Below are 14,480 nucleotides of genomic sequence, written 5' to 3'. Positions count from 1 at the left end.
CAACACTACAAGTGGTATGAACACTGCAGGACTTCTTCTAATAATAGAAGGATCTAGTTCGAAACCCAACTTATGAAAAACATCCCTTCAAGAGGGGTCATACTCAAATTGCTCCAAGTCCCTGAGTGATAGCTCACTCAGCCACAATCTTGTTCACCAAAACAAAACAAAAAAGAGTTTTGATGAAAATATCAAGAATATCTGGGATATTGATGGAAATTTTACCACAATTTTGAATAAAAGTTGTATAATCATCTCAGAAAGATGTGAAAACTAATATTAATATTTGTCAAAATCAGAAATATTGAGGAAATCGAGAATATTTTGAGTCCTTGCTTAGGACAATATAGATTATTATTCAATACATTTGGTGCAAACAAAAATAATAGGGACATGATCTAGTCCATTATAGTTGTGAGATTTCAATTCAAATGATATGTACACTGCCGCAAAAATACTGCACCATCATCACAGGTCTCCTCGTCTAAATCGGAAGTACCATTTATGACTTGCAGGAGAAGAAAATTACATAACCTTACAAATAGAACTGCTAACTGGAACCTAAAACAACTCTTCGACAATTGGTTGGTCTTTTTTTCCCTCTCATTCCTCTGCTCTTCTAGCTAAGCACGACACTCCAATGTGTGATATATTAGCAAACATAGAGGACTTTGCAACACCATTATATCAAGATGCTCCTGCAGCCTCACGCTTACCGTATTCCCCTTGTTCCTCTTTGGAAAACTCTTCGATTAATTCACGTTGTCTTTGAGTCAGATTCCTGCATAAAAGTCGAGCATGTTAGATTATTCAGATTTCACCTAGAACCAAAACAACAGGTTTTATAGTCCTAAACAAGCTGTAAAGGATGAAGCAAAGACAGAACATACGTTGGGATGCTGACATTAAAGTGCACATATTGATCGCCAAAGGAATAAGAGCTCCTTGTCTTGATTCCTGTCACAAATCACCAGGAGGAACAGTGAAGAGTTGACTATTGATATAGTAGGCATACTTGTGACATTACTAATTGCAAAGAAAATGGAACATGTCATGGACTACAAATACAATAGTATTAGAGCATATCCAGCTATTTAAACAACACAATCGATTGCCCGTTAATGTCAGTTATAATCAGACTCAGGTCAGGTTCAGCGTATCAGGATGTAACCATGATGACATTGCAAAGAAACAATAATGGCTCCATTACACCCATTATTCCCCCCTTTAACAAACCATACTCTGCAACAACTTAGTAGTTAAATGCTTATGCAAATGCAACACCAATAACTGAAGACAAAGAAATAAATGCAACTGTTAATACCAAGGACAATCATAACCTTTGCTGCATAAAACATCTATACTACAAGACATAGCAAGGGGTGGCACCAAAGACAAAGACAAGCTTACAAGTTACAACCAAGTAACATAAAAGTTCATCTCTGCTTTAAAACAGAAAAGGTTGACCAAAGCTTAAAACTCCATATCATTAAAAAAAAAAAATAATAATAATAATAAGTCGTGTTGAACCCTGATCTATTTGAAGGTCAATTAAAACTATTTAAAGTCAAAAATGGATAATTATTCAATGCAAAAAAATATCAAGTAAACAATAAGAAGAAGGCTTTAGTCTGATTCCTTTACCTTTCTTCTTTAAGACTACCTTCTGTCCAGGTTGCGTACCTGCACGGACCTGAAAATGAAATTGCATTTCAAAATATAGCCACCGTCAAGTATTATAACAAAAAAAAACCTTTACATGGGACCCATTTTTCAGTCTCTTTCAGTTTCATTACAAGATGCTGATCATCCATGAGTTTCAGAAGCAAACCTTTAGTACAACATCCCCTGTAAGAGTTGGGACCTGGATAGTTCCTCCCAAAATTGCCTGCACAAAAGCATTCCACCAAACCTCAGTAAAGAAGATGTAAGTATGATAAATAACTAAATATCACAAGATATATTAGTATACAAGACAATTTTAGTGTTCCAACACAAAATACTCGAATAAAACTGAACAAAGATCATTTGTTCTTGAGATTGTTGGTAACCTCGAGGTGAATAATACTGTCGAGGTTAAAAAAGTAAAAATAATTCCCTCTTTCTCTACTCTTAAAGAGTTTTACGTATTCAAAATATATAAGCATACCTGAGTGATACTCAGGACAGCATCTACATGAATATCGGCACCATCCCTACGGAAAACTGGGTCTTCCCTAACCTGTAAAACACATCACATATGTAAAGTTCATTATCAACAAATAATAATATGAAAAATAAATAAGGAAATCAAGGATTAAGAGCTCACACCTTAATGGTAACATAAAGATCACCAGGCTGATTTCCATCGGGATCAGCTCCACCGCTACCAAATACCCGTATAGTTTCATTATTGTCTACTCCTGTAAATGCAAACCAAAGGGTCATCACATTCACAGTCCCCATTACAGAAACTAGCACATATAGCACTAATATGTAGGGTGACCTCTTTGTAACAAATGACATTAATGTTATTTTGGTAACAAAGTGACAACTTTCTGTATGTCTTAGCCCAAGAAAAATTTTACTTCCACATTTCTTTCCAGTGGATTTTTTATTTTTTTTGAATGTGAAGCAATCAAATAGAATGACAACATCATAGGTGTTCATAACAAACACATAGCAGATATTTTTTTATACAGTAAACACTCGTAAAATACTGAAACAATGATAATAAACTCATACGTAGCATGAGTTATAACCAAAACATGAATATAAGTTCCCAATGTGACAGAAAGGACACAAAACCAAAAGCATATCAATCATTCAATACTACAAACGAAAATGATTCAGGAAAAAATAAATGTCACCAGACTGCAAAAATAAATTGACCAGTTGGTAACATTTCCAATGCCTCAAAGTTTAGAAAATACCTGGCATGATATCTAACTTGACTGACTTCATTCCAAATTTGACCCGTTTTCCATTACATGAGTCGCAAAGTCTCTGAAATAATAATAAATAATAAGAACATTAATTATATCTTACTCGAACTCAAAACTATTAATATAATTAATAGCAAACATTTATAAACAAATACACAATAGGAAACCAACATTGAAATTAACCTTTCCACGATTCCACAATTCCACAAGATCAATAAAAGTGAATCTCAGCTACGAAAACCAATGTTTGTGTAGATGTAAATGCCTACTTGGATACTTGTAATATAGGAAGATATCAAAATTACATTTGGCATAGAAGTACTTATTCTTGGAGCCACCTATAAGTATTTTTGGAACTTGGTTTTTTTTATTTGAAGTGAACTTTATGTATATGGAACATAGGGACATAGAAGGTTGATTTTTATTCGATGTTTGTGCCTCTTTTCTCACTTCTTTATTGATAAATATGGGTTCCTAGCCAAAGCATTCCTGCAATCCCCATATACTACTTTCCCTATACGAGTCTCCGTACTCTCCTCAGGGAGTATCAAAACTGGCAAGCAATCTTGCAACTTGCTTTATACATATTTTACCAAAATAAGTTACTTCATAGTATCATCTCTTTGTGTATCAGAAAATAGGTAGCTACAAAAGGTGATAACAAAACATGTAGGAAGTAACAAGGTTAGAACACTAGGCACAACAAAGCTAGAATTCAAAATTAATGATGTGATATCTCTAGAAATAATATACAGTTAAACTTAAGAGTATTGACAATCCATTATTTATCGACAATATGTGAGCCATACCGTGTAATTTTTACCAGTCCCACCACATTGAGAACATGTTGTCTGCATCCTAAATGGACCAGTTTGCATGAAAGTCTGGATAAGCAGAAAAACCAATAGTTAACAAGGGCATATGATATCCCTTATCTTAAAGAAGTGATAAGATTTCAGTCCTCAGTAAAACTGACCATGCCAGACCCTTTACAGCGCTTACATGATTCTGGTCTGGTGCCAGGGGGAACACCACTTCCACCTAGAAAGATCCAGATGCACTAGCTATTAGAATTAGAAACAAATGCCACAACAGTATTGTAAATTGCAAAAATAGCAAAAACATTTAGAAGTGAGCAATAGAAAAATCAGCATACCGCATGCTTCACAGGGCACTGCAGCCTGAAATGTCACAGTTTTGGCACATCCCTGAACAGCTTCCATGAAGGATAGTTCCAAAGCAACCTGTTATCATCAGAAAAGAAACACATGTCATGGAACAGACTCCAAAGCACCTCGATCAACAAAATGCATTTAGAATGGAGAGAAACCTTGATATCTTGACCACCAAAATTCTGACGGAACATGTTGAAGATCTAATCTCCATCATATGCAGCGCCCAACCATTAACATGCACATAACATTCCATTAAAACAAAAGGGCTAATTTAAAACCAAAACAAATGTGCAAGATCTAATAATTCAGATAACATATACAAAATATCATATTGTAGATAAAAACATGTGAACACATTCTCTCATCAAGATATTCAAAACTTTGAGTAAGACACTGAATAAATCAGCCTAAGATACGAACTACAAACAAACTTGAAATAGTAACATCATAATGTTGGAGTGTATCTCTATAAATGTATCTAGAGCCACATCCATGTCAAGTGGAAAAGGTTTTGTAATCGCGAAGGATTCCTTGCAAATCACTGAGAAAATTTACGAGTTTGCGTAAATAATCAATTTATGATTGCATTTGCAACAACATACATGCAATACCCGATTCTGGCTAAATGGCAATATTTTCTGTTCAAAATTTTTATCTAAGATTTAAAATTCCAAGTGATAACAAAATTCTCAACAGGGAAACAAAGGTAAGGAAAATGTTATTACATTATCATCAAATATGTCTTTAAACGGATTCCTGAAATCATTGGGAAAGCCCGAGCCTTGTTCTTCAAATGCAGCATGGCCAACCTGCAGGAGTAAACTTATTGGCATCAGCGCAGACATAAAATTATGCAATAGATAAACAAAAGTGAGTCAATCTCATAATGGGTTGACATGTTGTACGAAAAATGAACAGAAACCGTTGAAAAATAAGTTTAATTTGAGTTCTTCAGTAAAGAGGAATATGGAGCAGAAAGGTACTATTTTCTTATTGATCCACAAACAACATAGCTATGAATACTTTGCTATCAACATATTTTTCTGTATGACTGTGAACACAAGGAGTTAAAGGCCACTACCAATTGAATCAGTAATGTTTAGTGTAAGCCCATAAGAGACCCTAACATGTTCAAGTCAAAAAACAAATATATCAACCTATAGTGGAATGAAAAGATATCCAAAAGAAGGAAAAAAAAAGAACTAAATGTAACACTACATATATCAACATGAATGCAAAACTATTTGACAAAAGCACATTTCCATCCCGATGTAGTTTGTGCCATGTAAAACTCGCAAAACAAATACAATGTCTTACAAGAAAATAGTCAAAATACTAAGGACCCATTCCAAATCCTACTCGGCCACAATAGTCAGGCACTTTAGCAGTCTATCATTTCATAATAGATGGCAGAAGGGGTAAAACTAAAGTTAAGAAGTGATACCTCATCATATTGTTGACGCTTCTCGTCATCTTTCAATACCTACAACAACATTAACGAAGCTGACTTTAAGTACATTGACAGGAATTAGTAAACAAACTCTGGATTAGAAAGTGACCTCATACGCCTTTGAAACTTCTTGAAACTTCCTTTCTGCATCGGGATCTTCTTTGTTTGTGTCTGGATGGAGCTTCTTTGCTAGCTGAAATATAAATAAGGGAGATGAAGTACCAAATATAGCATTGTTCTAAGCATAATAAAAAATTTGAAAAAAAAAAAAGATCTTGGAGATAGTATATGCATTATAATGAGCACACATCGACAAACAAAGTAAACTTTCAGCATGCATTAAAAAAGACTTCTACATCGCACATCATTAAAAGAAAAAAAAGATCTTGGGAGATAGATATGCATTATAACTCTACAAATTAGCATAGATTGACAAATAAAGTAAACTTGCAGCATGCATAACAAAAGACTACTACATCGCACATCATAAACGTAGATTCCTTTTATTCTTCCTACAGGAGAACCAAAAATCACAGATAGGACGTCTGAAAGAACAAAAATCTAAAGTTCTTAATCTGTTTAAAACTGAAATTTCATATAATTACAGTAAAATGTCTTTTAGAAATGAAATTTCTACATGCTATAATACTTGACTCTGCATGTATATGCAAATTAAGAAAAACAGAAGTGAGGCAGAACCTACCCCATAATAAGCTTTCTTTATTTCTGATGCACTTGCGTTCCTGCTAACCCCAAGTGTCTCATAGTAATCTCTCGCAGCCATAGATGCTGGCACACAAAAGAAAGTGCAAGCCCACACAAAATAAATTCAACTCTTTTACGTATATCAAAGTAACAACAAATAATGGTGTGGTAATATAAGAAACTGTGTGACACAGTAAACAAAACCTTAAGCTCCAGTATTTCGCATTTGTAGATGGTGTCGATAAACAGAAATGTGAATAACAATAACTACATAAACTAAACAAAAAAAAAATCAAAATGAATACCAGTTCCATGAATTGATCTCACTGTAGTCCAATTGGTACTCAGAGCTCCCGGAAACCTTCTGTAAACTGGCAAAGAAAGAAAAGGGTCCATTGAGAAAGGAATAAGAAAACTTGATGATTCTGTTTATCACTAGATTAAGAACAATTCACCATAAACTCGAATATTTCAACAAGGGCCTCATTTCATCTAAATTTCCTTTCCCAAAACACAAGTAGGGAACCCAATTCTTAAACTGAAGAAAAAAGAAAACTGAAAAGGTGTGCGCTTGACATACCATTACTGGTAATAGTAGTAGTAGTAGAAGAAGGATTTCCTAAAACCCTGGGATTGTTGCAAATCCCAGTGTTAAATGTCCTATAACCACCACCTCCAAACACTCTGGCGTATACCTAAAACCAATTCAAATCCAAGCGATTAGAATGAAAATGATAATAATTCGAATTTGGAATTGATTGTATAAAGGAGGAAGAGAAATACGGAGGGTGTGGGGCGGCGAGCGAGAGAGTAAAACAGCCTGACGCCATTGGAGCCACCCATTTGGGGGGAAGCTCTATCGATCAATCAATCGAACAGAGAGGTTGAGTCTTTAGTGAAATTGGGATTTTGCTTTTTTTTTTTTTTTTATCTTTTTTTTTTTGGGTCTGAGGGGGTTTTGGTGTGTGATAAACCCTGGAGAAACCCTAAATTTGGAGAGAGTGGGGGAAGGTTCTAGTAGTGGACGGAGCAGAGACAGAGCCCAGTCTTGTGGGAGACAAACCCAAAAACAAAAAAGTCTGTTGCTTCGAGCGAGCGCGTGTTAAGGATCTAATTTTGGTGCGCGTGTGGTTCAGAGGCACGGACTCTTGTGGTCACTAGGCTTCTGCTTCTTCTTCATTTTTTCACTCTTTAATGCCCTACCTCTTTTACTGTTTTACAGTTTTACTTGGTTAACATTTTTTTTTTTTGGTGAATACTTGGTTAAAGACTTTAGGTTAAAAACAATCAGGTTAAAGACTTTACCCTCGATGTAGATAGAGTGCTACCGTTCGCTGCAGGTTCTTGAAATTAATTAATTATTTCGTCTTTAACCTGATTGTTTTTGAGTAGTGTGGATGTCAAAATTTAATGAAAATAAAATTAATTACATAATTCGATCAACACTTGAAATTATGACTGATCAAATTTAGTTGGCATGCGGGTCACATAAAATGTACGCGTGGCTCTTAAGTCAACAAAACCAGGTAAACTCTGAGAATGACACATGGCGATATATGAAAGGCCCGTCGACAATAAACAAATCCGTTCCGACTAAATCAATTGATATTAAGACGGATCAACCGAATTAAATCAATTGACTCTGGGTAAAATCAAGTATTAAATATTGTCTGCTGATGGTATTCTCAAGTTGAAGGTCTTGATTTTGATGAAACATTTACCCCAGTTGCAAGGCTTGAATCTGTTCGTCTTCTCTTTGCTATTGCATGTCATTTAAGGCTTACTCTTTATCAAATGGATGTGAAAAGTGCATTTTTAAATGGTATTCTTCAAAAAGAAGTTTATGTTGAACAACCTGCAGGATTCATAGATCCTATCCATCCTGATCATATGTATAGAATTAAGAAAGCTCTCTATGGCCTGAAACAAGCCCCTAGAGCTTGGTATGAGAGACTTTCCTCTCGTCTTTTAGATAAAGGCTATGCTAGAGGTTCAATTAACAAAACTTTGTTTGTAAAAAGAACTTCTCATCATTTAATTCTTGCTCAAGTCTATGTGGATGACATTGTTTTTGGCTTAACTTCAGATTCATTGATTAAAGAATTCACTGATATCATGAAGAATGAATTTGAAATGAGTTTGTGTGGAAAATTGAATTATTTTGTCGGTCTGCAAGTCCAACAAAGGAGTGATGGTCTCTACATCTCTCAAACCAAATATGCTAATGACCTTGTGAAATAGTTTGGTTTGGATACTGCTACTGCTGTCCGAAATCCCATGGAAACTAGTTTAAAACTTGATGTGGATTTGACTGGCTAGTGTTGATCAAACCTTGTATAGAAGTATGATAGGAAGCTTGTATATCTCACTGCTAGCAGACCAGGTATCTCTTTTAGTGTTGTGTTTGTGCTAGATATCAAGCAAATCCTAAAGAATCACATTTAAAGGCTGTCAAACGCATCATTAGATATGTTTCTGGAACTTCTAACTATGGGGTGGTGTACACCTTTGATTCAAATGTTGATATTGTAGGTTATGCTGACTCAGATTGGGCAGGAAATGTGGATGATCGAAGAAGCACCTCGGGTGGATGTTTCTTTGTGGAAACAATCTGGTCTCATGGCATAGCAAGAAGCAAAATTGTTTGTCTCTTTCAATTGCTGAAGCCGAGTACATTGCAGTTGGTAGTTTTTGCACTCAAATGCTTTGGATGAAACAAATGTTGAATGACTATGGCTTCCCTCAAGGTAAGTTGTCTATCTTTTGTGACAACACTAGTGCCATTAACATATCTAAGAATCATGTTCAGCACTCACACACAAAACATATTGATATTCGATATCATTTCATTCGGATCTTGTTGATGTAAATGTTCTTGAATTGGAATTCATACCCACTGAAAATCAATTAGCTGACTTGTTTACAAAACCTTTAGACAACCTTCATTTTAAGTCTCTTAGGAAGTCTATTGGAGTGTGCACTACTGTTTGAATATTATCTCTCATATCACTACTACACAAAAGGCTTCACACGACGGTTTAAAACTGTCGTCTCACGTTTTGCATTTCCGTGGTCTATCGAGGCGTCGTCTGATGAAACGCTGTCAGACGACGGTTTTCAACCGTCCTATACCGATCATTGGGTCGACGGTTTGCAGCTGACTTCATCGTCTGATGGACCGGCAGATCTGCCGACATGCTGTCGACAGAAATATGTCGTGGTGTGACTTCTACTCATACCACTGTTTTAGGATTTTAGCGTGGTGTGACTTCCACTCATACCACGGTTTTAGGATTCCAGCGTGGTGTGACTTCTACTCAGACCACGCTTTTTAGGAAAATGTAGTGTGATGACTTAAAAATTCAGTGCATGTGTGCTTTCACACGACACATATAACTCAAACTGTTGTACCATGACATTTGAGACCATGATATCAATACAAACCGTCGTCTGAATTGTAGAAATTTTGTTTGATTGTACCCTAAAAACCTCATCAGATGACATATTTTCCTACTATTGTTGTAATGGAAAAATTCAGATTCAGAAAGCAAAAATGACCAAAAGAATGGTAATTTAATCATAATAGAAATCTGTTATAATCCCATAGCATTCTAAATGGATCCGATGTATCCACAAAATAAGGGATCACAAAATAAGGCGAACTGCAATCAAGGCCAACCCAAAAAAGACCAACTTCTAGCCTCAGTACAACTTCTACCTAAACAAATTTCTCTCTATCACTTCAAAAGCTTTCCTCACTGCTCCATCTTCCACATGATTGTCCGGTGCATTCTTCAAGTTTCTTCCCCACAGCCTCTAAGTCTTCCCTGACATCTGGCTTGTACTCAAGATTCAAATCCAACTCTGAAATTTTCAAAAAATTCAATATCAAAGCAAAAAATGCACACACAAATTTGAAACAACCACTACACAATAAAATTCCATTGATAGCAACCCGAAGTCTGTAAAATACTAACAGAATTTAAATGCCATGTAAACAACGATCTAATATTGGTCTACTATAGATTAGAAATTAATGTCTTTTGTGAGACTGACTTTGAATGGTTTTGAGCTGAGCGGATGAGCAGTTCTTTATATTGAGCTTGCAGTTTCGCCAAGTTCCATCAGGATCCGCAACACTTAGTACCAAAATGTTCATATATAAACACTGTGACCTTAGGAATTAGACAAAGTGAGAGAGGGATGTATACTAAGGTAAAATGTGCAAGTATACAAAAGGGGTAAAGCTCTCTTGCTAGACTTTAAATCAAGATCACGCAATCAAACATAATTCTACCTAATCAACAGTTCTCACTCACAGTTTAGTATGATTGATGCTACTGTTAACACGAAAATAACAGGAAAACATAATCAATTTCAATCATCCTTCTGTCACTGAAAAGCCCAAAGAATTAAACATTCCCCTACATAAAGACCCTAAAATATCGTCATAAGTTCTCTACACTTGTTTCCATTTCCAGGCAAAATCTCACATACAGCAAAAAGGTACTTACTTCCCTGTATAGAATTTGTTTTCAACAGGTTACAATTCTTAAAAGTGTTAGATGTGTGGTGGTGTTATTAGCTACCTCAGCATTTGATGAAACTCTTTCAGCAAATGCAGCACAAACAGCTCTTTTCATCATTTTTACTTCCTGCATAAATTGCAATAATAAACTGCAAGTTTTGGCCAAAGGAAACAACAAATTGCAGACAACTTTCAAGTAAACTTACTGGCATCTCATTATTTGGTCATTCAACAGATAGTCACAATCTGATCAACCATTGTTGCTCCCTGCAATCCAAAACGCAAGTTCTTTTTTTCAATATCTATAGCCAAACAGAAGAAGATGCATGCTCATTGAAAATTACTCCCAAACAAAAATCAAAATCCGTTAAAAGTATACATTGAACTACTTTGAATTGATTGAATACCACTACAGAATTATAAACTAAGGGTATGAGACCAAGCAGTACATTACCATAACTGGAATTCATCTAAAACAAAAGTCAAAGAAATACATGCAGGTTGGCAAATTACTTCATTAAAGCATAGATCCTAGGTTGGCAAATTTACTGTCAACCAAATCAAACAATATCGGTGTGCACACTACACACCAATCCACATAAAAAAAAAAACTTAAAGTGAAATTTAAACTACACATGAGTTTTTCATACCCTGCAAATCTCCAAAAAAATGTTGCTAAAAGCTCTGCCTCTCATCCTCCTTTCCCAACTGTGCACTTCAGAACCTATGCTCCAACTTCACCTTTTCCTTGTAGTTCTGGACATACCTGCATAAATTCAAGATTCAATGAACAGAGTTGCAAATTTAGAACTTGATAAACAATGAACAAGAATTACACACATAAGAAATAAGATACAGAACAAAAAAACCTTTACTTAGTTTCATAGCTTTCAGTCATTTCATTATAGTTTCAATTCATATATACTCTATGCTTTTTAGTTCCTACTGTCTTACGGTATTGATATGCCCTGTTTTACTTCTAAGCTTCATTGTCCTGTGCCCAGGAAGGATCCAAAAGATAAACCCTTAGAGGAATAGGCCACATAATCAACTAAAGTTGGGATATACCTGTTTACAATGATCCTATTGTACTAGATATAATCTCCAGCAAAGCAAATCAAATAGATAGAATAGCAAAGTAGCACAGAACCGTTACAGCAAAAACCAACAAAGTTTTAAATGACCACCAATTAGAGCCAAAACAAGAGTCCCTGTAACATAATCGAATGAAATCATGGCTGAGCATTCTGTCTTTTAGTCTAAGCAGAGAGATCATGGATATTGCACATATGATACCTTGTAGAGCTTCCATAGCTGTGAAAGCACACTTTGGATCCACAAACTCCACAAAGCATAAAACCATTGCCTTATCTCCACTCTGCTACCCAAACACAGGGAAACTATGGAAGCAATTTAGAAGCAAGACACAAATGGCAACAAAAAACCATTTTCCCCAAGCAAAAAGTTTTTGCTAGTTGACACGGACAAAACCATAGCCTTATGTCAACTCTGCATCACTAAAAGGCAATGACAAGTGCAGTTGCTTTCCTCTATAAGTGATTGGTGGACTCTCAGTGTTAAACCTTTATGATGTCTATCAAAATTACTTGATAGAACTAGGCAAATGAGTTCACTTATGTGTCTAGGCTCCTTGTGAACTACTTTGATTTCTTTAAAGTCAATGAATGGATGAAATAGATCTTCATAATAAGTTAAGGTTTGAAATGACTGGAACAAAGGAATGAAATAGCTAGCAGGAAGAATGAAAGGAAGCCATTTTCTTTGTCTTACCTCGGAGGACACGAACACCAAATTATTGTTGTGGTCAAGTATCCTTCAAAATCAAGTCAATGGGGAGCAAGTTCATGTGTTCAGTTGTGAGAAAGCTTGGCGGTGGACATATAATCAAGACCTGTCATATAAAAAACAGATTCAGTGCTATAATTAAAAGCATGATTGTTAGACATGTCAAAAGGATGCTCCAACTTTGCTTTATACGATAACTAAATGATAAAGAACAAAAGCCTCTATCCAGGTGCTTTGAAGAATGACCAAAATATATATAACTGAGTATGATTGTCAAATTGCTACGAGTTTGTGTTCGATTCAAGTCAAACAACAAAGGACAGAAGCTGGGTGCTTCTATCTTAATCAAAAAAAAAAAATTATGCAAACTTAGAGTACCTCAATGTTTAATGTATGGCTTGAATTGATGGAATAGAAGGGAACCAAGCGGACTTCGTCGTCCATCTTTATCTCCAAGCCCAGTAATTAAATCACTTGCTTTTGAATTATTCATGCTCTATATTCCAATTCGTAAATTCAAGCTCTGAGGTCGTCGGTAATTAAACCAATCAAAATAAGGATGCAACCCAACCAAGAAAACCAGAAACCCAATTCAAATTACACAGAATCTGAAAGATATATGATAACTGACCTGCTATTGAGTCCAAACAGACTCTCTGAATCGAGGTCCCGAATCTGTGTTCTCTCCACCACCTCAAACAATCCCTCTCCGAATCCATCTCCGACGCTCCCTCTTCTCTCCGCCTCTCCCGACGACTCCCTTGCCTCCCTCGGTATCACCTTAATTCGGTGACCTTATCTTCTACACCCTCAACCCCTCCTCCTAAACCCTAAAATCCCCAATTCCTCAGGGTCCAGTTTCCCCAATTCCCAAAACCCTAATTAGCCAAGGGGCTTCCACGAGTGAGGCAATGACTGAAGATCTGACTGAGGTCAGGTTCGGAAAACCCTAATTTGCTTCTCCAGCCTTCGGATCCTCACTCCGTCTTGTGCCCACATACCTGTCTCCCATACCGGACATCTCTCTTCTGATGAGATCTGGAGTGAGTGAGAGAGGCAGATCTTAGGTGTAATAGAGATGAGGAGATTTGGATATTGAAAAACTAAGAGAGAGAAATCTTAGGTGCTTTGAAGAATGACCAAAATATATATAACTGAGGAGATTGAAAGAGTTTGTTTTAGGAGAGTTGTCGAGAGAGTGAAAGAGGCTGTGTCGAAGAGAGTATTCACTCTGTGTCGGTCTGTCGGAGTTGTGGTGGAGTAAATGATATTGTGTGGTGGGTCTAGGGCCTTTTTTTTTTTTCAAGTGTACTAATTGGTCTGAATGGTGGCTCATTGGCACACATATTATTTGATGCATGTGCAAGCCATCAGACAATGGTTTTTACATAACTGTTGTGTGAATGCTACTTTTAAATTTTCAATTTGCCTCCCATTGTTGCCTGGGTGGAGGGAAATGGGTTGGGGGGAGAGGATGGGAGGAAATAATTGGGGGGAAATGTTGGTGGGCATGTTTCTCTCTTGCAAACCTATGGATTCAGACCACAGTTTTAAGTTAACCGTGGTATCACCACTACATGCTGGTGAAATTTAAGTGGTGCCAAATGGTGGGAAACTTGCCACCCTATAACTATTTTAACCTCACACCACGCTTCTATTTATAAACGTCTTCTGAAGCAATTCATAATTCCAATATGAAAAACACCCGTTGGTTGAATTCATATTAGAAGACGGAAATTTTACAACTGTCGTCTCAATAATGAGAAATGATTCACACCACGGAAAACAGTGTGGCGTCGTATGAGAGGTGTCGTCTGATTCATTTTCTGTAGTAGTGTATATTCAAGCTGTATGTTGTTTATATGTGTGCTGCATTTAGTGTAGAATGTGAA

At 36.2% G+C, this 14,480-nt stretch overlaps 1 protein-coding gene and 1 non-coding gene across 16 annotated transcripts; both read right to left on the bottom strand.

Annotated features, from left to right (window-relative positions):
• Positions 1–304: 304 nt before the first annotated feature.
• On the bottom strand, positions 305–7,300 carry LOC112182231 (chaperone protein dnaJ GFA2, mitochondrial). Of its 2 annotated transcripts, XM_024320675.2 has the most exons (18): positions 7,038–7,297; positions 6,835–6,949; positions 6,560–6,625; positions 6,253–6,338; positions 5,659–5,742; positions 5,544–5,582; positions 4,825–4,908; positions 4,255–4,299; positions 4,081–4,168; positions 3,901–3,965; positions 3,734–3,808; positions 2,913–2,985; positions 2,311–2,402; positions 2,150–2,221; positions 1,832–1,888; positions 1,645–1,693; positions 891–957; positions 305–781 (listed from the first exon to the last, which is right to left on the bottom strand). In XM_024320675.2, the coding sequence occupies exons 1-18, from the start codon at positions 7,095–7,097 to the stop codon at positions 688–690; spliced, it is 1,311 nt and encodes a 436-aa protein (XP_024176443.1). In that variant the 5' UTR covers positions 7,098–7,297; the 3' UTR covers positions 305–687. The 2 variants fall into 2 exon arrangements, with proteins under 2 accessions (XP_024176443.1, XP_040368690.1); XM_040512756.1 differs by lacking the exon at positions 4,255–4,299 and having other exon boundaries at positions 688–781; positions 7,038–7,300.
• Positions 7,301–9,793: 2,493 nt separating this feature from the next.
• LOC112181851 lies at positions 9,794–13,980 on the bottom strand. 14 transcript variants are annotated; one of them, XR_005804697.1, is made up of 7 exons: positions 13,220–13,965; positions 12,967–13,111; positions 12,574–12,694; positions 11,433–11,548; positions 10,844–11,049; positions 10,311–10,429; positions 9,794–10,118 (listed from the first exon to the last, which is right to left on the bottom strand). It is a non-coding gene; the product is annotated as an uncharacterized LOC112181851 (transcript). The 14 variants fall into 14 exon arrangements; XR_005804698.1 differs by having other exon boundaries at positions 10,311–10,422; positions 13,220–13,964; XR_005804695.1 differs by having other exon boundaries at positions 9,794–10,429; positions 10,844–10,909; positions 10,989–11,049; positions 13,220–13,935.
• Positions 13,981–14,480: the final 500 nt, after the last annotated feature.

The sequence above is a fragment of the Rosa chinensis genome, chromosome 1, assembly GCF_002994745.2.
Source record: "Rosa chinensis cultivar Old Blush chromosome 1, RchiOBHm-V2, whole genome shotgun sequence".
In the NCBI taxonomy this organism is placed as follows: Eukaryota; Viridiplantae; Streptophyta; class Magnoliopsida; order Rosales; family Rosaceae; genus Rosa; species Rosa chinensis.
This window is presented reverse-complemented; position numbering and strand designations above follow the sequence as displayed.

Excerpts from the sequence above, each read along its gene's own strand:
- LOC112182231 (XM_024320675.2), bottom strand. The coding sequence starts at position 7,097 with ATGGGTGGCTCCAATGGCGTCAGGCTGTTTTACTCTCTCGCTCGCCGC. Across the intron at positions 2,403-2,912 it reads CAAGTTAGATATCATGCCAG|GAGTAGACAATAATGAAACT; the intron begins GTATTTTCTAAA and ends TTGCATTTACAG. Across the intron at positions 1,694-1,831 it reads CAGGGGATGTTGTACTAAAG|GTCCGTGCAGGTACGCAACC; the intron begins GTTTGCTTCTGA and ends TTTCATTTTCAG.